The 22,671-nt window shown below is 31.8% G+C and overlaps 1 protein-coding gene across 1 annotated transcript; it reads left to right on the forward strand.

Moving 5' to 3' along the window:
* Nucleotides 1-14,902: 14,902 nt before the first annotated feature.
* Nucleotides 14,903-18,484, forward strand: LOC142629191 (transcription factor MYB106-like). Its single transcript, XM_075803160.1, has 3 exons — nt 14,903-15,111; nt 16,027-16,156; nt 17,617-18,484. The coding sequence occupies exons 1-3, from the start codon at nt 14,973-14,975 to the stop codon at nt 18,482-18,484; spliced, it is 1,137 nt and encodes a 378-aa protein (XP_075659275.1). The 5' UTR covers nt 14,903-14,972.
* The last annotated feature ends 4,187 nt before the right edge of the window (nt 18,485-22,671 follow it).

Genomic DNA, 22,671 nt, shown 5'->3' on the forward strand with positions numbered 1-22,671 from the left:
TGAATAATGCATTAATCCTCTCTCTTTTTTTTAATCTTTTTTTACTTTTCTCAAGAGGGATTTTTTAGACACTGAATGCTGACATTGCTGAGTAGTGAACCATCGGTTTGTGGTATTGTATCATCCACGTTTGCTTCATGAGGGACTTTCATTTATTTTTTATTTGTTAAAATTATGTTTATTTATTGTTCTCTGGTCACTCATTGACACCCTCTTCGGCAGGCTATTAAATGGGTTCCGATGACATTGGAAGCAAAAATTTAGGGAGTTCTGGCCAAAGATACACATTTACAATTGACAGAAATAAAATAAAAAAACAGTTGCATCATAAGAGCATACACACTAAAGCTCTTAAATGCTAAAAATGCTATTTTTTTTATAGAATTTTTGAGATAAAAACACCTCTACATTAAAGTTGCTAAATCTTAAAATTTTTAAGATTCAACTACAAAATTTTTAAAATTCAGCTACAATATAATCTCATATTTGAGACTGCACTGTAGCTACAATTATAAAAGAAAAATTCTTTTTATTCAGCTCAACAGCTCTCTCTCTTCTATCTTTCTCTTTCCTCTCTCACTTCTTTCTTCTCTCTTCTCTCTTTGTGCTTCGTGGATGTGGTTCGCCGATGAGTGTGCTCCGCTGATGATTGTGCTCCGGCGATGGTCATGGGTCGTGGTCTGATGTGCTTCGGCAATTTTGTGGGTCTGGGTTTATGGGTCTGAGTTCATGGGTCTGGGTTTGTGGGTCTGGGTTCATGGGCCTGGATTCATGGGTCTGCGTTCGTGGATCATCGACGTGATCAGGGTTGAGATTGGGGTGGTGGGTTTTGGTTGGGGTTGAGAACGAGGTGGGTGGGTGGTGACTGAGGTTGGTTGTTGTGGCTGAGGCGTGGGTCTCTGGGTTGTTTTTGTTTTTCTGGTTGATGGTGGTATGAGGATGTGGGTTTGGGTGGTGATCGCTGGCAGTGGCTAGCCGTGGGTCTTGGGTTTGATAGGTTTTGTTTTCCGTGGTCGTCGTGGGTCTTATGTTTGTGGGTTTTGTTCGCCGCTCTATCCTCCGCCTCCCTCTCTTCCTCTCACGGTGAGGCTTCTCTCTCTCAAGTTTAGTTTAGTTTTTTTTTTTTTTTTTTTTTTGCTATGGGGTTGATTTTTGGATGGATGCTGATTGTGGTGGCAGTGGGTTGGCCATGGGTTTGGGTTTGCTGTTGAATGTTGATGGTTGATTGTGTTGAATGGTTATGGTGGTGGTGGTGGTGGTGGTGGCTGGCAATGGCTAGCCGTGGGTGTGGCTGTGACTGGGGTTGCTGGATTGAGAAGAAAGTGGTGGAAAGAGAGAGACACAATGGTAAAATAAAAATAATATTATTTAAATGAAGTTGTAAAAAAAATAGAATATTTGATGTTTAGTAGATTGTAAAATGGTATGTTAAAATTGATAAAGTAAAATTTTGAAATGATAAATGTTAAAATATTTAGTATTCTTGACAAGAATGCTATAAAAAGAAAAGGAAATAGGAGACACTGGATAATATATATTGCCTCGTGCCTCACAATAATTAGTATCGTACAAATAACCACCTTGTTTTTTTTTTTTTTTTTTTTTTTTGAAGTGAATAACCAGCTTGCTTATACCTCTTAAAAACTGAAATTAAATTCAGGCATTTAATTACCATGTGGTCACGATGCTTTTTATTCTTCTTCTTTTTTTTTTTTTTTTTTTGGAGTCAGATGCTTTGTATTCTAAAACTTTTTAGTTTATACATGCACCCAGGACTGGAGCTAGACTTCTATATTTATGGTCAAATTTTGGTACTAATATAGTAGTTACGAGTCAAGATAAATCATCACACACATACATAAATGCACATTTATAAGAGAAAATGGGCATTTGTCCATTTTGTCAAAACTTTTTAGCAAAATGCCCCACATCTGAAACTAATTAGGGCAATGTCCCTGTTTTGAAACTCGATTTTCTAAAAACTTTCAATTTAATACTCGATATTTGGACAATCGAGTTATAGCAAACTGAAAAATTAAAAAAAAAATTTCTGGAACTTAAGTTCCGTGTAAAGTACTCGGGTTCCATGAACTCGAGTACCATGTGAAGTACTTGAGTTCATGGAACTCGAGTTCCTTGAAAAAATTCAAGTGGAACTCAAGTACTTTACATGGAACTTGTATTCATGGAACTCAAGTTCCAAAAAAAAAAAAATCCTAAGTCCATGTTCGCTATAACTCGATGTTCCAAAAATTGAGTCAGAGACATTTTCCTAATTAGTTTTAGACATGGGGCATTTTGTTGGAAAATTTGTGAGAAAATGGTAAAATCCCATTTTGGCCCACATATACATATATAAATATTAATATTTTGATACTAAAGTAGGTCATAACTTGTAAATATATAGTATATAAAATTAACAACTTTCACATCAAAATTTACAAATTTATATGGATAGATAATAGAATACAAATGTGTTCTTATACACCATTGTCTATATCTCTCTAAGTATCAAATATTGACTCAAATAAGTAGCCATCAATAAATTTAATTATATTTTCAAAAAAAAAAAAAAAACTTAATTACATACATTCAATGGTAATGCAACTTATCTAGATAACCTAGTGATCAATCTTGTGATTAAAAGAGCAAAAGTTTCTGCGTTATGGATCATAAGAAAATCCACATGTATCAAATCACGTGTCATTAAATCATTCAAACAAGTCATTTAACTATTAAATAGATCTTGTAACCAAATGTACATGAGTAATTTTTTAATTTATCATGTAGTAGCTAGGTTGGAGGAACTAATTAACTCTATTCTAAACAAATGCTTAAGGATGATAATTCGAATTGTCATATAATGAGTTGAAGGAGGTTCACTTAACTTGGTTTGAAATAAAATTGTATCATGTATGACATACTTTTAGTCATTTATATATATTGTAGGGACACGATTTTCAGACCAAGCCCAAAAATGTAAGGATCTTGGCCCAGTGAACCCAGTACAATAAATTTGTAGAGAGTTGATCAAAGAGCTAGCCTTTAGTATATGGATAACAGTTAATATGGTTTCGGATGATGAGCCAACAAGAATTGACCCAGGTTTGTGCAAGAAAGTTTGTCCTTGACACAGTTCGATGAGCTCTGTTCTAGTATATATTGGATAACAATGGTTACAGGAGTTGTTGAGATTGCTACAATGCTTTCTATTCTCCTTTTTTCATCATCCTCCCTTCTCTGGGATCTCTACCCTTATTTATATTACATCGCTCCCTTCATCCTTACCCTACACGTGGACTACATATGGACAGTTGATGGTTTATGCTGATACTTGTCCCATCAGCTACTCTAAAAGCCTTCTGGGGTGGCTGTAAGGCTGCCATAATACTGTTCAGAGGCCACTTTCTCATTAATGCGGTGGTAGCAGCTTTCTCTTAGATATTTTTGAGTCTTTATCCCTCTTGTACATTCATGATGCTCGTTTCTATCATTAGAACTTCCTGAAAGGTCATCCTTGATCACGCAGATCTATACCAGATCTGCGTTTAGCTTTATCCAAGGAGATATTACTCCTCGGACTCGGACCACCCACGCTCTCGGCCAAATCGCAAAATCCATGACCCCACATATACATATAAATCAAAGTAAACACATGTTTTCTATTATTAAAAGTATAAAAGTATATATCAAACATTTCTCATATTATATTTGTATAAAAGCACTTTAATTTGACTAAAATTTAATGCTCGACATTATAATTTTTAATTATGCCAAATTATGTTATTATATACAAGAATACAGCTGTGAATTAACATTTATTTTAATTAGATGTTCTGCTATATAACAATACAATTATTAAAATCAACATTTCCATATATTTTATTTATGTTTGATGTTTTTAATATTTGATCTATTAATATTTTTCTATCATTTTGATAATTCTCTCTCTAGACCAAGAGAGATTCTAAAAAAAACAAATTCATTATATATTTAATTATACCAATATAAGAAAACAAGTAATTGCATTCGAAACAGGACCACAAAAATTTGCAAAGTATATATTAAATTATTTCGTGTTTGATAATCTTATAAAATTGTATTTAGATAACAACAATATGCAATTAAATTAAAATATTGTTAAGAAAAAAAACAAAAAACAAAAAACCAACCCATGTAGCTGTCCATCATGTACTCCTTATTCGAATCTGTAATATTCCTATTCATACGTCTTTCAAAAAAAAATTTCAATTTTGATTTGTATGCCAAGTTTTCAATCTTCTTGAAAAATCTTGAGCTAAATGAAAGATGTACGTAATTAACTAATTATGAATTTCTTATGGCATATATTTAATTCTCTATATTACGAACTATGGCATGATTAGTTCTAGTTCAGTGGTGGCTCCATCAATTTTTTTCAGGGTGGTTATTATGAAACTTAAATTATTCAAAATCTAATAAAAATATAACTTCATATATTGATATAAAAAAAAAACACAAATACATAAAATTTTAAAATTCTATTTTTTGAGTTATCTTATTTTAAAATTGTTGCATGATAGTCTCATTATCAATGTTGTAAGTTACATTTCTTTCAAAATTTTAGTTCAATAAAATTTTTCTTCGACTTTTTATTTTTATTTATAAGGGCCTAATATATTGTTAGAGGGACTAAAGTTTAAGGACAAAATTTGACTACAAAATTAGTTGTAAGGCTACAACTCTTACTAAAAAAATTAGTATGCCTACATATTTTGAAAATATAATTGTTGAATTGTGTGGTCTTTGTGTTTTTAAAACACATGTCAAATTGCATGTCAATAAAATATTATTTACTATTCTATCTATAAACTTATTTTTTATATCTAATTTTAGACTAAAAAAATCTCAAAATTTAAATATTTAATTGATGACATAGCTATTGATCTTTGAACCATTGAAATTTTGCAAGCATATGAAAGATATAAAATGTAAGCCAATGATGGATTTGTCAAAATTCAAATCTCTAATAAAAAAAATTAAGTGGAGTTGTAACGTTAATATACAACTAAGTTTGTTGCCAAAGTCTATTTATGTTGGCCCAAAAAAAATTTAAAGTGGTCACAATTTTTTTTTTCAAGGTAAAAATCATAAAGTTCTAAAATTTATATATAATTTTTTTTTCTAAGATCCTGTGACCACCCTAGCCTCAACATGGAGCTGCCCCTGGTCTAGTTAGCCTTTTGTAAACTAAGTCTCTAAACAGTCTTTTTTTTAAGCATTAATAAATCTAAAAGAAGGGAAAATGAGAGAAAGAGAGAGAGAGAGTTGTAGTTCAAAAGATATATGCTAGTATTCCAATTATATTTTTTTTGGTGTTACAACAGATATCACTATGTAAGATTGAATCAAAACCAACGTACAAATTTGAAGAACACCATCTTTTTAAATTGCTCCAAGCGATTAAAATATATTCACAAAATTATGAATGTCCCACTTAGAAACTCTAAGAAGTACCAACCAATTGATCAATTACTACGCTTTAGTAAGTACTTTAAACTTTTAAAGCTCTTTAGCAAAACTTGTTACATGTTTATTATTATTATTTTTTGAAGAGCTTTTGCTTTCCCATAACATTGAAAAATAACTTAAAACTAAAACTAGATATTAAAAACCTTTTTTTTTTTTGGAGTAGAGACGGAAATTTTATCGATTCTCAAGTATGCACAAACATAATTACTTGGTATTAGTAACTCCAGGCTATAACATTGGTGTATTTATCCAAGTTTCAATATAAATAATGAATTTACAACATATGTATGCTTATTTTTCAAAATGATACAAGGTAATTACCTTCTTCTTTTATTTTTGTGTGTGAGAGAGATATGATGGTAACAATTATAACAAATGCCTTTTGGGCATTGATAAACTAGTTTATGAAATTTTTTTTGGGAAAATGAAAAAAATAATTGATTTTTTTATAGTTTTTTTTTTAATTTTTCATAAATTTTTTTCAAAAATGGGTAATTAAACTCCCTTCCCTTGAGGATTGGGAAGATGACACTTCACCACAAACTTAAAAGGAAAAAACATTTTCCACCTTTGACATCTATTTGACCAAATTTTGTTAAATTAATATTGAAAATGTTGTGTACATTTTCTCTTTGCTTAAGGGCAAGTTTCCAAAATTATCCTCAATTTCAAAATCTATTGTTTTAAAACTTTAATTGAAGTGTATTTTAAAATATTAAGTATGACTTTTACTTCTACTTCTTTTCAATTTCAACGGGTTATGGAGAGTTTATTAGTTACATTCTTACCAACCATGCATGGTTAAACTTTTGTGAAGAGATTCTTATAAAAATTAAAATGCAAAACTGACCCTCTAATTTTCACCATTTTTCATTTGTCTTCTAACTTTCAATTTTGTCAATTCAGTCTTTTAACTTTCAATTTTTTGTCAATTAGCCTTTACTGCTCTGTTATTGTTGCCGTCAGACCCACTAAAACGACAACATTTTGGTTTTTTTTTTTGGAATTAAAATAAGAAAAATTAGAGAAAAAAAAAACATTAAGGGGAACGATGTCGTCGTCCCCCTTCCCCTGAAATCAAAAGAAAACCCAAGTACCTAAATCCCTGACTCGTGAAACTTTGAGAGAGAGAGAGAGAGAGTGAGCCGGTTTGAGAGAGAGAGAGAGAGACTAAGTTCATCGCCACCACCCCACTGTAAAATTTGCTGTGTAAAATGCTTACTTGGAAATCCCCTTGGGATAGAGAGGAATAGTTGGATACAGGGGAGCTTTTGGGGGTTATAATGCCCAAAATTTCAAAGGAGGCCACTCCTCCATCCTCTGTACTCACACAAACTTTCAGAAACTCCAATTGCAAACCACTCTCAATCTCAATCTCACTCCTCATCACCATTATTCCTTTGTTTAACCTCACAAAATGGCTATCTTCCTTCACCAGTGTCTCATTCACGTCTTCACTACCGGCGAACGATATAGAAGGGCATCGCAGGAACATGAACCGGTTAAACAACGTCAGACTGGTGAAGAGAATTCATTCATTCCCCAATATTGGAATCATTCGAAGTCTCCACTAATTCTTCGATTGGTGGATAGCGAAACCGAAGGCGCAACCGAGTGCCGGAGCGATGAATTCCAAGGAATTGGCATAAGGGAATTGAGAAATTAGGGATTGAAAAACATCTTCGAATTCGAATTGGGAACAGAGCGAACTATGGATTTCTTGAAGGCTTGTCTTGTGAGGAAACCCCTGTTCAGGTTCACAGGAATTGGGTACTTGGGTTTTATTTTGATTTCAGGGGAACGTCGTTCCCCTTAATGTTTTTTTTTTATGATTTTTCTTATTTTAATTCCGAATTAAAAAAAGAAAAAGAAAAAAAAGCACAACCAAAACGGCGTCGTTTTAGTGGGTCTGATGGCAGCAGTAACAGAGCCTTGAATTAACAAAAACTTGAAAGTTAGAGGACTGAATTGAGAAAAATGAAAGTTAGAGGACTGAAATGAAAAACGGTGAAAGTTAGAGGATCAGTTTTGCATTTTTGCCAAATTAAAAATATTTCACTACTAATATAAATAAAAGGAGGTGAGTGTTAATTTCTTCAAACATCAAGGGAAAAGAGTGTTTTTTCTTTTCAAATGTAGAGTGAAGTGTCATTCCCTCAAACTTTAAGGGGGGAGTGTAATTACCCCTTCTAAAATTGATAATTAATAGATATTTTAAGAGCACCCGTTAACTGGACCTAATAATAGTAATAAACTTGCTATTAATTAAATGCAAGCATGAAATTTTAAAACACTTTTGTAAAATTATTTTAGCCATTTATCTTATCTAAAGGCCTTTTATCAATTTAGTTATCAAATTGGTGTAACAATTTCAAAGATTCTTATATCATTATAATTTGCTAAATCCTTTTATGTTTTTAGTTAAATCTATTTATTATAAAATCATCGTACACTCTTGATACTTCACAAGTATAAGTGCTTGTGGAGTGTGGGGGTAAGGGTCGGGGTTTAAGTCTTCAGGTGGAAGTTTCACACACATATACACTTAGATTAAGCTAAAGTAGAATTTTTATCTTGTGTAAAAAATCTATAACTTAAACTATTCTTTCTACAACAGCCTTAAATGGGCATTGAAACACTAGAAAACACACCTTAAAGCTAGAGGTTTCCCAATGTTTGATTAAAAATAAGAATGATGTAGATGTTGATTGAAAGGACATTTATTTTGTGTGTGTGTCTGTGAATTGTGATTATGTAATTTATTATGTGTGGTAAGTGCCACAATTTTTTTTAATACAAGATAGAAATTCTACTCTAACCTAATTTAAATGTATATGCGTTTAAAACTCCCTCCTAGATACTTGAACTCTGGTCATTGCCACACACACTCCACAAACACTTATATTTGTTTGTAGAGTGACCATTGCACCAAGAGTGTGTGATGGTGATAAGTGCCATAAATTGCTTTACGGCAATGTATGTACTTTTTCTACACCCATCTTTAGTGTAGCTGCTCTAAAGTTTGTGTATATTTATTATCTAGAGTAAATGATCCTAACAAATAAACAATGTTTATTTATGAGTAAACTACATATTTGATCCCTAACCTTTATGTTAAATGTCAATTTGGTTCCTAATCTTTCAAATGTGTCAATTTGGTCCCTAATCTTTTGGTATTGTGTCAAATTTGTCCCTACTGTTAAATGGTAGATGGAAAATACTAACGTGGCTAATGTTCAATATAAAATATTGATTTTAGGCCACATAAGACTGCCACCTCGACTGCTACCTCGACCAAACATAAAATAAAATTTTAAAAAAGACCACAACTTAGAAAACTCAATATTTCAACTTTTAAATTATTATTTTATGAGATTTATTATGAAAATTTGAAAAAAGCTGTCAAAAAGTTTGATAGCTTTTTCAATTTGCCATAAAATATTTCTTAAAATTGACGATTAATATATGTTCTAAAGGTATACATTAACGGGACACATAAGTTATTATTGAAATAACAATAATTTTCTTTTTAGTATATCAATAATATAAGTAATGCTACAGTTACAATCTCTTTTACAATATTTTACAATTGTTAATGTGGTCAATTTTATATTGGTTTCCATTTAGCCTACCATTAACATCACTCTTTCATTTACCACTCACTACATCAACATTTTGTAAAAACTTTCGTAAAAAAGTTTGTAGCTCTAGCATTACTCTAATAATATTTGATGAGGAAAAAACTTTACTAGAACTTACCCTCTTATTATAAGTAACAATTAGCCTATGTTTGGCAACAATTTTTGTTTTCTATTTTCAAAAACTTGTTTTTGGGAATATGAAGAAAAAACTATTTTCTTATATTTTTGAAATCATAAACATGTTTGGTTAGTTGAAATTAAAAAAAAAAGGTTTTTGAAGAAAAAAAATACTAAAATATATTGTTTCTAGAATTTGAACTTTAATGCTAATTCATTAGATGTGGCAGATTCATTAAATTAAATGTGCATTTTCATTGACTTTTGAAAATTAGAAACTATCACCGCACACCCTTGGTGCGATGGTCACTACACAAGTATAAGTGCTTGTGGAGTGTGGGAGGTAAGAGCCGGGGTTCAAGTCTCCAAGAGGGAGCTTCACACACATATACACTTAGATTAGGCTAGAGTAGAATTCTATCTTGTATCAAAAAAAAAAAATTAGAAACTGAAAATAGTCTTTTGCATGTTTTCAGTTTCCTTCACAAAATGAGTCTGGAGAACAATTTTTAATTTCTATCTATTTTGAGTTGCCAAACAAGTTTTTAAGTTTTAAAAATAGAAAATTGTTTTTGAAAACAAAAAATAAGGGAAAAAACAGTTACCAAACATACCTTTAAATTGTTTAAACAAAAAAAATTATAATAAAGCAATTTATTAGAAAAAAAAGTTTCTATCTTTAATTAAAAAAAATCACACATTTATTAAGGCCAAAATGGACATTTGCCCTTTCGCCCAAAACAAGTAACAAAATACCCATGTTCTGAAACTATTTAGCCATATGTCCCTGTTTTAAACTCGATTTTCTAAAAATTGAGTTTCAATGAAAAACTTGATTTAAAAAAAAATTGAGTTATAGAAAAAAAACTTTTAAAAAAATTACATAAAACTCAAGTTCATGGCTAGTAACTCGATTTTCATTAAATCGAGTTTTTAATTGAAACTTTATTTTTTTAAAAATCGGGTTTCAAAATAAGAATATTTTGCTAGATAATTTCAAAATAGAAGTATTTTACTACTTGTTTTGGGTGAAATGGAGAAATGCCCATTTTGGCCCATTTATTAATGCTTGCTGGGATTCACCAAAATTTCTTCCCGGGGGACCGTGGCATAGAAATAGAATATGAGCTTCCTCCTGGACTCGAAGCAGCCATAAACCAAAGGACCCACGGCTTACGGCTTAACAGTGCTAACATTTATCAATTATGACATCAGTTTCTACAAAAAAAGATCACCCACCATGTACCATTAATGTTAAATTGACAGTAATACACATTAAATTGTACTCTCTTTTTTCTCTGCAAAAATAAATTATTTGTAGTATATTTAATTTGCGGTTTTTTGTGGGAGTACGATATTTTCTTTATTTGAAAAGATACTTATGTACATTATTTTGAAAAGTTTTCTTGACTTTTTCAAAGAGGATATGTAAGTTTTTTTTTTTTTTTTTTTGAGAGTTTCAATTTATGGCGTCCGCTTTTGATGATAGCTCTTTATCATCAAATCAAGACACCAATCAGTTATTTGGTATAAGTGAGAATTGAACCCCAAATCTCTTATATAACCATCAAAGACTTTACTAATTGAGGTAACTGGAATCCACAGGATATGTAAGGTTTAATTAATGAAAATACCAACATTTTTAAAGGAATTAATTTTTATATTAAAGGTAACATGAGTTTTCATTTAAATAGAGATGCACGGATTAAGTAATTTTATATGTAAAGCAAAAAAAGATACAAATATAAATGAAAGTAAACGATAAAAAAATTACCTCAAATTATATGCAGAAGTATATCATGTAAGATTAAAAAATAAAAATCAACTAAGAATTATTGTAGACAAATAATTTAAAATAAATTATAAATTTTAATTTATTGTAAAGTTTAACTTTTGATAAGAGAATTTAGACCAAAATAGTACTTTAAATTATTGGAACTTTGTCAATAGAGTTCATGTAAAGTAAAATTAGCTTAATAATTTTAATTTATTTATTGTGCAGTGAGAACTCTGTTATTATATACATAGTCGTAAGGAGAATGTATTCACTTGTTGCAAAATTTTTTAAAAATAAGTGATAATACAAAAAAAGAATAAGCATTTTTTTAAAAGAAATAAGATTTTTTTTATAAAAAAAATGCATTTAAAATAAAATATTTATTTTAATTAGTTTTAGTAGATATCATAATTTATATTTTATAATAAAAATCATACACATTACACGTCTTGTTTGCCAAATATGATTCAATATATGTATGTATTACACACCATAGTTTAAAAACCAGACCGGACCGGCAGGTCCGACCGATTGAACCAAGAACCGCCCTTCAATCCGATCCATAAAACCAAAAATGGCCTAAAAACTGGTAAATAGTAAAAATTGGCCGGTTTAACCTGAGAATCGAAAATCGGCACAATCAAATTGGTTTTGCAAAATTGCTGAAACAGATCTGCTATGGAGCTTTTTTTGCAGTAAAAAATCTTCTTTTTTCTCTCTTAGATCTGCTGATGGTGAGGACAAATTTTTGCAATAAAGTCTTTTTTCTTAAGATTGGTTATGCTTGAGAGAGAGAAAATGACGAAATGTTCATGCTTGGCATTGAAATTAGCATCTTTGAGTGGTATCTACGGATCTTCATTGAGGAAGAGAGGAACTAATGATGGTATTTTAGAGATAAACAATAGATTTGACTTCCTGAGAGAGAGAGAGAGAGAGAGAGAGAGAGAGAGAGAGAGAGAGAGAGAGAGAGAGAGAGAGATGACAATTTAGATCCGACCCGTGGATACCCGGCCCTAATGGGCCTGATTTTTTACCCGGCCCGATAAAGAACAGGGTCGGGTATGGGATTTTTAAAAAAAAAACTCGAAGCGGATCCAAGTTGGGTTCGGGTTTTATAAAAAAAACTTGAAACCAAACCCGAAACCTAGCCCGGATAAATACCTGGTTATGTTAAATTACTAAAACCCACTATATATATATATATATATATATATATATATATATATATATATCATTGAGATTTGTAACCCTAAGTCACTACCCAGCCCAGCCCAGCCCAGCCGCCCCTCTCATTCCCATCAGTCCTCAGCAGTCAGCAACCCTTCACGCCCTCAGCTTCACGCCTCAATGCCCTCAGCCCCTCACGCCTCATCACCCCTCATCACGCCCTCAGCCCCTCACGCCGGCCTCAGCACGCTGAATCGTCTCTCAGCCCTCACGCCTCAGCACACAGCCACAATCGCCAATTCGTCACAGCCGGTATATATATCTATATATCTCTCTCAATATCTTTTTTTTTTTTTTTTTTTTTGTGTTTTGTTTGCTTTTAGCATCTGGGTTTTGTGACAACATGGTTTTAGTACAAGGTTTCGAAATGGGTTTTGATAAATTTTTTATTTTGATTGGTGCCATTGTTTTTTTTTTTTGTAGTGGTCGAATTTGGCAAGAAGAGGGGACCCAACTCGTCCGAGAAGTGAAGCAGTTGAGCGTTTTAGATTAAAGAATTTGTTGGGTTTTATTATTTTTGTTTTAAATGTTATATTAAAGACTGTGATGATGATGATGTTAGTTGCTGGAATTTTGTACTGAATTCAAATCGTGTTGGATTATGCTTACTTGGTTAATTAATCTGAAAATGATGTGATTTTGATCGAGGGATGAGGGTGTTGGATTATGCTTACTTGCTGGAATTTTTTTTTGTTGGGTCAGATTTGGGCCCAAGAAGATAAACGGGATCCGCGGGGCCTAGCGGGGCGGGTTTGGGCCTCGGAAAAAAAATTCCATTAACAATCGGGCCGAATCCGGGTCTCAGGTCTTGGCTCACGAGTCGAGTCTGAATATACAAAAACTCGGCCCGAATTTGATCCGTTGCCATGCCTAGGGGGAGATATGGATTCTATAGAAGGGAGAAGACTGGAAAAATAGAGTCTTTGGAAGGTAAGTGAAGTGGGGATTGGGGAGTGTATCAGTGTACTCAGGTGTATCCGTGTATTAGATTTAAAAAAAAAAGAAAAAAAGAAAGAATTAAAGAGAGAGTAAACGTGTGGCTAGGAGTGGAGTGGGAAAGTGGATTGACAAGATAAGTCAGTGACTTGTCATCTGACTTTTGGGTTTTTTTCTTTAATCTAAAAATTCTTGAATAAATAAATAGTTAAATTTATGCTATTGTCTATACCAACTAAAAGATGAAGCTTAAATATTAAAAGGGTGTTTGGTATATGCAATTAAAAATTGAAAATTTTTATTTAAAAATATGTAAAAATATATGTGGGTAAAAAAATGTGTGAAAAAATGTGTAATATTATTTAAAAACTGAAAATTATTATTTGAGATGGTGTACCAAACACCTCCTAAATAGTTTATTCTTTGTCCAAGGTTATTGACAAGAAAAGAAAGGTGCTATGGAAAAAAACACTTTTCATTTTTTATATTTTCTTAATATAAGTTATTAAAATTCAAATTTTAAATATAAATTATTTTAATGTTTTAATTAAATTATTTATAACATCACCAATTCGACCATCGGTCGAACCCCAATTTGACTAGAAAACCGGTAATTAGCTCTTTTTTCGGTTCTTTTTCCGTATCAGTTTTTAAAATATTACACATCATAAAATTAATGTATTTTTGACATTTAACTCATTAACTAATCATTAAGATAGTGTAATTTACTTTAGGTTAACTATTAGAAGTTTCAAGTAGTTCACAAATTATTAAAATATTTTTGATATATTAATAAAATATTTTTTATTTTGATACAATTAATATTATTTTATTTACATATAGTTTTTATAATTTTATTCTTCTTCTTTTTTCTGTTTTTTTTTTCAAATTATCTTTATCAATCTGTATTATTTTCTAGAAATGATTTTCGAATATGTGAATATAAAACAATAAATTACAATATATATATATATATATATATATTAATATATATATATATATATATATATATATATATGTGTGTATATATATACACACGACTGTTTTCATACTGTACGAATTTAAAGGAGAAAATTTCTAGCATATCATAACCATGTACAAAAGTCCCTAGTGAATTAATCAGTTGGGAAATTATTAGCATAAACTTTTTTCTTTTCTTTTCAATTTCTTTTTTTCGTTTTTCTGGTGAAATGTTTGAGATTGTTGGGATAGGGAATCTTTGTTTTTTAATTGTCTTTGTGACATTCACACCCCTGTAGATTATATGTATTTCTATATATATATTTAGACAATTAGACTCGCATGAAATGATGCAAACAAATAGACTGCTATGATTGAACCACGACAACCATTTCATTAAAGCCCCCACCTACCATATCGTGTGCAATGATTAGCCTGTGGATGAACAACATGTGAGTTACCAACAAAGCTAACTCCATTTTTTTCGTACTTAATAGCTAGGCTAGCCATGCAAAAATATAGGGGACTTGAAATTGACTATAGTATTGTAGTTTTTCATTATATGTAGAAGGTTGAGGGTATAATGGTCATGACGCACAAAGTTTGGTTCGTCAAGGTCACATTTAATTCTTTATCCTCTATATATTGTGACTGACCCATCAGCATCACTACTCCAATCCATCATTTTCCTCGATCCCAAACAGTCCTTCCTATAATTCTCAGTTTTCTCTTTCTCTTTGTGGGAACTAGTGCTAGAGAGTCCTAAAGTTCTTTTACTTGGTCATTATCAAAACTCCAAAATGGGCAGGTCTCCATGTTGTGAAAAGGTGGGGTTAAAAAAAGGTCTATGGACTCCTGAGGAAGACCAAAAGCTCTTGGCTTACATCGAAGAACATGGTCATGGTCATGGAAGCTGGCGAGGCTTGCCTGCAAAAGCTGGTGATTTTTCTATTTATGAGGACCCTTTATAGTGTATACTTGTATTATGGATATTGCCAAATATTACAACAACTCTTAGAACACTCACAACAGTATAGCTAAATAGCTATATAGCTATTTTATTTTAGCTATTTTATTTTAATTACACTAAAACCCAAAAATTCACTTTACACTAGTGGAGCTAAAGGTAAAATTTTTACCTTCATTGCTACAGTGCACAAGCACTGTCGCTGAAAGCTAAAAAATAAAAAAAAATTATTATGTGTTCACACTACTTTTTTTATTTTTTATTTTTTCTTGCTTTCATTCTCCTTTCTCCGTGTCTCTCTCCTCACTGCCTCTCCATCTCTTCTTTCTTCCTCCATAAACCCTTCTTTCTTCCTTAACAGAACCATCGTCGATCTATACGAACCCAACCGCCACAAACCCATCGCCGCCGACCTGACCCATTTCGGCCTCTCTTCTTTATTTTCGGCGTTTCGGCTTTGTGTTTAGGGCTGTGCTTGTGTTTTGGGTTTGTGTTTCGAGCTGTGCTTATGTTTCAAGTTTGTGTTTCCGGCTAGGTTTTTGTTTCGGGCATGGGTTTCGGTTTGGCTGTGTTGATTTTTCTGCTTTCTTTTTTTGTTCTTCACTGGTTTCGATAGGCACGACAGGGTTGTGGTTGTGCAGCGATTTTTATGGGTTTGATGGTGGTTGTGGTTGTGTGTTGGTGGTTGAATGACATATTATTTTATTGTAATGTTTATATTATTTTATTGTGTTAAAAGCTAAAATAGCTTCATTGTTGTAGGATGTGAGAAGGTAAAATAGATAAAGTGTTTTTTTGTGTAGCTAAAAATTTAGCTCCACTGCTGTGGATGTTCTAAAGTCACTAACTCATGGTTTTTTTGGGGGGGGGGGGGGGGGGGGGTTTAGGACTTCAGAGATGTGGGAGAAGCTGCCGATTGAGGTGGACAAATTACCTCAGACCAGACATTAAAAGAGGAAAGTTCAGTTTGCAGGAAGAGCAAACCATCATTCAGCTTCATGCTCTTCTTGGAAACAGGTAATCTTAGTTTTTAAAGGAAAAGTCTAAGGTTTCTACAAATATTTCTATTTACAGTGTCTGTGTTTTGTAGCAAAACAAAAAACAGTGTCTGTGATATCATCATTTTCCTTCCACAGTCCCACTCTTGTCTTTTACTATTACTTATTTGAAGGCTCTTGTTGTTTTGAGTCTGGCCTCACTGTGTGTTGTTGTTGATGGTGGTTCCAACTTGTTGAGTTTCTTGATTATTAAAAAAAAAAGTGATTATTACTACATAAAAAATCTAAAAAATCATTTTTAATTATTATTTTGGTAAAAATGTAAACCCTCTAACTTTCAGTTTTTTTCATTTCAGTCCTCTAATTTTCAGTTTTGTCATTTTTATTCTTTGACTTTCAATTTTTGTCAATGTAGGACTCTATTAGAACTCAGTTAGGAGTTGTCGTTAATTGAGCCAAAACTAGGTCGTTTTGTTTTTGTTTTTTTTAAATAAATTTCGGAATTTAAAGAAAAAAGAAAATTTTGTGAAAAAAAAGAAAAAAAGAAGAAGAAATTGATTCAGAACTCCATCCGAACTCCATCACCACTCCACAAACCACCCTCTCATGGCCAAAACCTGAATCAGAATCTCTCTCCATAGTCACCGAAGCCGACCCAGATTCCACCTCCACCGCCACTCTCCAACTCCACCACATAGACTCCCTCTCCTTCAACAAAGCCCCAGACCATAAAAATCTATAAGTTTAAAATTTAAAACAAAATATACAAGCCCAAAAAAATTAGCCCAACAACAAAAATTACCAATAGTAAAATTAAAAAAAAAAAAAAGTCTAATCAACCAATTTTACCGAAAACAAACGACGCAGCCTTTTAAAAATTTTCAAAAAAATAAAAAAAAACACCTTAGTAGCAAAGTCACTGTACATAACCAATAGCAAAGTCGCCCTCTCTAACTACAAGTCTTAGCTCTGTCTCTGAACATGGCAGACCCTGTCCCACTCACGTGGTTGAGGAAAATCCTATTCAAACTCACTTTTGGTTATCTTTTTTCCCAAAACTTATTAGATTTTAATCAATGTACCATTTTTTGTCGACTTTCCTGATCTCAATCATTAATTTCATTGTCGTTTGTCGAAATATTATCCTTTTCATAATATGTTAAATTAGATAAATTATAATTGAAACAATATTATTTTCATATAAAATAATATCTTTATATATATATATATATATATATATTTCATGTTAAATATTATAAATATAAATGTATAAATAATGTCCTATTATTTTAAAATTTTAAATGATGTGGTATTTTATATGTTAATGACCATTATTTTTATTATGTGTCAATTATACTAGGTCACATTGAAAAAAATTTGTGACTTAGATAAATTATTGATCCATATATATATATATATATATATATATATATATATATATATATATATATATATATGATTTTTTTTGTTCTTTTGCAGATGGTCAGCTATAGCAACTCACTTGCCCAAGAGAACCGATAATGAGATCAAGAACTATTGGAACACACATTTGAAGAAAAGGCTAACTAAGATGGGCATTGATCCCGTGACCCACAAGCCCAAAACCGATGCACTCAGCTCAGGCAGTGGCAACTCCAAAAATGCAGCCAATTTAAGCCACATGGCTCAGTGGGAGAGTGCACGTATTGAAGCTGAAGCTAGACTTGTGAGAGAGTCCAAGCTTGTTGTGGTGTCTAAACCTATTCAGTCTCAGACTCAGAGTCAGATTCAGACTCAGCTTATCAACAAAAGCCCACCACCACCATGCCTAGACGTACTCAAAGCTTGGCAAGGAGTGTGGTCAAAGTCAATAAGTCCAGGAATGTTCCCTATAGGTTGTGATGACCTTGAATCTCCGACTTCCACGTTGAGCTTCGCAGACCACACTGTCACTATCCCAAACGTTGTGTTCAATGAAAGCACAGTGAGTGCAGCACTTGATTTCGCCAAAAACTCAGTCACATGTGAAATGGATAACACAATGTCATTGCAGGACATGAATAATAGTAGTACCACAACAACAACTACTACTACTAACACCACAGCAAGTGCATGGTTAATTGGCGACTCTTTTAGGGCTGTGAATGAAAACAACATGCAACTCTCAAATATCATGGAAGGTTTCACGGATATCTTTGGTTACAATTGTGAAGAACATAACACAATGATGGGTGGAGGAGACAGCTTGGACAATGGGGACAAAAGTTGCGGCGGAAATTTTGAGGAGAACAGTAAGAATTACTGGAACAGTATATTCCATTTGGTGAATGCTTCGTCCTCTAGTACACCTTGTGTTCTGAAATTTTGAGTACTCTTAATTAGTACGTACTAGCTAGTTTAGTTAGATGTTATTGCGGCCCGATGCATTAATGGCGTTTTTGGAAGTTAAAAAAAAAAGGAGAGAGTAGATTAAAGGTAGGGAGAGTAATTCAATTAGCTTATTTGGAAGTTTTTTAAGGAAGAATGGAGAGGGGTTTGGAGGGGTTTTTACTATTTCTAACCCTTCATTTTTAATTTTTCCAAATTAGAGAGATTTAAAGAGAGAGGAGAGTAGATAAATTATTGACCAAATGAATTCTCCAATTTACTCTTTCTAAATTAACAAAATTACAAACCAATTATGTTTGTTTCCTGAGAAAATTTAAGGTGAATGAAAAAAAATTTGAATCTCATTATTTCACTGACACTGAAGCTAAACAACTATGTCATTTTGGCTAAAAACCATTGAAAGACCACAAAAATGAAAAAATAATATAAAAAATCAATTAAGTAACTAGAAAATTTTGAATTTTAATAAACTAAAGTGTTAATTCGGATCGCTCATATGTCCATTCTTGTCCCTAGTGAACCTCAACCTCTCTTCGATTGCGGAGAGACCGAAATGAACCAAAACGACGACGAAGAGGAAATGGATCCAAAGCAAAGGAGAGCCTTTGGCAATGTGGTTGATCGTCGTTTTGAAGAACTGGTTGTCGTTCAGAGAAGCGATGCCGGCGTAGAGGTTGATAGGGAGAATGAGGAAGATCGAGAGGAGAGCGATGGAGGAGAGTACGGTGAAGCTTCCGCCTTCGATCAGGAGGAATTGAGCGGCGTCGGCACCGCAGTGGTGGGCGATCTCGCGACACGTGGCGTGCCAGACGCATGGAGCTTGGTGAAGAGGGAAGTGCGACCGGAAATCCGACGGTGGCCGCTATGGAGCTTGATGGAGAGGAAGATCCAGGCATACGAAGTTTTCTTTTTTCTTTTTTCTTGGCATCCAAACAGTGAAAGAACAGATAAAAAAAAGATTTTGCTTTATTAATTAGATAAAAAAAAAATTCAAATAGGGGTAAATTTGTCTATTTAAACTATTTCCTCTCATTTCCATCATAATTTTTAAAACATCCAAACAAGAGAAAGGGCTAATTACTCCCTTCTCCCTTACTAATTTTAAAAACATCCAAAAAAGGTGGAGGGCAACCATTCCCCTCTACTCTCTTCCCCACTACTCTACTCTCCTCTATTCTCCTCCCTTTCTAAACTTCCAAACAGACCATTAATGTAATCATAAGAAAGACTTTCTAATAATAATGAGAAGTGCTTTAACCATTATGCAGGTCACCTTTATTCAAATAATGCTATAGCAACTATAGATTCTAGGGTAATGTTTATTACACACAGTTTACAATTAAAATTGTGTCTTTAACTCATGATTTCAGTTAAAAAAAAGGTGTTTACAACAAGTATGTGTAACAACTTTTACCTTAAATTTTTATCCCATAGACTTTATAAATTAACATATAAATTTTTAAAATACAAAAAAAGAGTAATTTAAATTTTTAGGTTAAGTTGCATATTAGTCCTTAAACTTTGACAGTTTTTTCAAAATTTTCCTCATATTTTAAAATGTTTCAATTTAGTTCCTATACTTTAAAACTTTTATGAAAAGGGTTTTTATCCTCTTTTGTTTGATGGTAAATATTGACATGGCAAATGGAATAAGTGATCTTAGTTTCATGAATTCCATTTGTTATGTTAGCATATTTCATTTATAAGATGATCATATTTTATTAAGGAGCTTTTTATGAAACATTTTAAAGTATAAGTACGTACAATTTTTGAAACAAATGTTAAAGTTTGATGACCAAATATCTAATTTAACAAAAAAAATTATTTATTATATATATTATTGATATTTAAGATATGGTAACATCATATTCTTTTTTACACTTTTATAGTAAAATTCATAATAACTTTAACAACTTTTAATAAATAAAAAATTGGATCACTTGTAATATCTTTTACGATAGTATAAGAGCATTCACATCAAAGATGTGAAAAATGCTAAATCCTAATTTTAGCTCTCATCTCCTTAAAAATTCATCCACATTAGGCATGTTATTCTTAAAATTTTTGACATTTTTGCTACAGTGGAGTGTCATCTCCACTGTAGCAAGATGTTAGAATTTTTTTTTTTCTTTTTCTCTCTTCCGCTCTCTGTTATGCTGTGTGCCTTAGCCTTTCTCCACTACTCTCTCTCTCACTTTATTAAAATAAATAATATTTTGATGAAGTGGTAAAAAAAATAAAACTTTTAATGTTGAGTGTATTATAAAGTAAAATGTTAAAATAAATAAAGTAGTATTTTAAGATACTAAATACTATATTTTTTGACATGTTTAACGAGAATGCTCTCAGTTTTTAATTAACCACCGCTACTTTTCCTTCTTTAAAATTTTGTTATTTATTTCAATGTAGATCTAGGTCAGAAGACTCAGAACATCTGCAGTAAATGGATGGGCCTCAGTGAACTTAATTGCCAGTTGTAACTGTACGTAACAGCTATTTTTCTACACTTCTACGTATTATTGCGACTTGGATATTGAATACCGTACGGCCATCTCATTGGTACCAAATATTTAGAACGAAGCAGCAATTGCAATGAGTCAGAGGCGGCCCCAAGACCAACCCAGGGGTTCAAACGAACCCCATGACCTGGTCCTAAAGAAAACATTTATATATAATTTTTTTTTATTCTTACAATAAAAATTTGAACACTCTAACTTTAAATTTTTTGTTAAACTCAATTGAAATAAGTTTAAACATGATCCTTAGTTTTTCTCTATTTTTGATTTGTATTTATGTTTTTTTGGTTTTTCTTTATGTTTGATCAAGTATATTGGGAAGTGCTCTACACATTTGCAAGTCTAAGAAATCTTTTACTGTTTACTCTAATTCCAGGAGAGTAATAATGTGCATATTTTAAAAATTATACACTTCAAAAGCAAAATTTTATTAAAGGAGTATTATTTTTCGTAGTTTCACACTTACTCCCAGGCCCTAGCCCTACTCCTAAGTGTGTTACTATTCTTATTTATTTAATTTTTTTTATTCAATTGATATAACTTATAAATATAAATTATATAATAAGTTATTATTAATTTGATAAAAATGTATAATTAGTCTTTTAATTCTATTTGTTTATGGATCCAATGATTGCCGTCTTAACAATCTTTCAAATGTTAATATTTTTAAAGATTATTGTACAATATAGTTGTATTGTATATAACGTGAAAGTTATATATATTGAAAAAAAAATAAAAAAAATAATCATTTTATTTTTTAATCACGCCTCCTCGCCAATAAAGTCATGGCTCCGCCATTATTGACCCCCTTAAATAAAAATTTTGGAGCCACTACTGTTATGAGTAATTCTGAGTGCACCATCCATGGACCATGGTGCAATAGATGAATAAGCCAGGGCCATAAGTAGTGTTGCAGTTGCAGTGCATCCAACTCTCATGCACTATATATAATCACGTGCGATTGTGTTAGATTGGATTCATTTGATATGGATATGTTTTATGATTCAAATTAAATATTATAAATATTAAAGTATATTTAGTGATACAACATTTAAAATTTTGAACAATATGACATTTTATACTCATCCTTTAATCATAAAATAAATTCTCTCTATTCTGAGTTAAAAATGGAAATGGAAAGGATGGTGATTCTATCTGAATATAGGTTAAACAAGTTAGGAAAAATAGAAAACCAACTCCCCTCACTTTCAATATAGATTTTTTTCTTTGATGAAAACAAATACAGGAAAAAGGGTCCTTTTCAATTCATTCCTCCAAATTTTCTTTTATTTTTATTTAGATGTGTGACACACATGTATTTATTTGATTCTTAAATGCAACATGTCTTACATCTAAATAAAAATTTAAAGAAATTAAAAGATTTAATAAGATATGATATTATCCCAAATTAAAAGGTTCAGCGAAACATAAGTCACATGTGCTCAATAGTATGGGGGGCAATCATCACGGACCTGATGGTCTCATTTTATATATATAAAGGGACAATTACTTAATTTAATGAACTAAAAAATGACATCAATTGAAAATCTCATTTGAAGAAAGAGATTATAAAAATGAAAATCAACTCGTGGTAAATATGACAATCATATCAGTATTTTCCTTATATTCACATCTTGAATTCGTTGTAATA

The sequence above is a fragment of the Castanea sativa genome, chromosome 3 (genome assembly GCF_040712315.1).
Source record: "Castanea sativa cultivar Marrone di Chiusa Pesio chromosome 3, ASM4071231v1".
NCBI classification, from domain to species: Eukaryota; Viridiplantae; Streptophyta; class Magnoliopsida; order Fagales; family Fagaceae; genus Castanea; species Castanea sativa.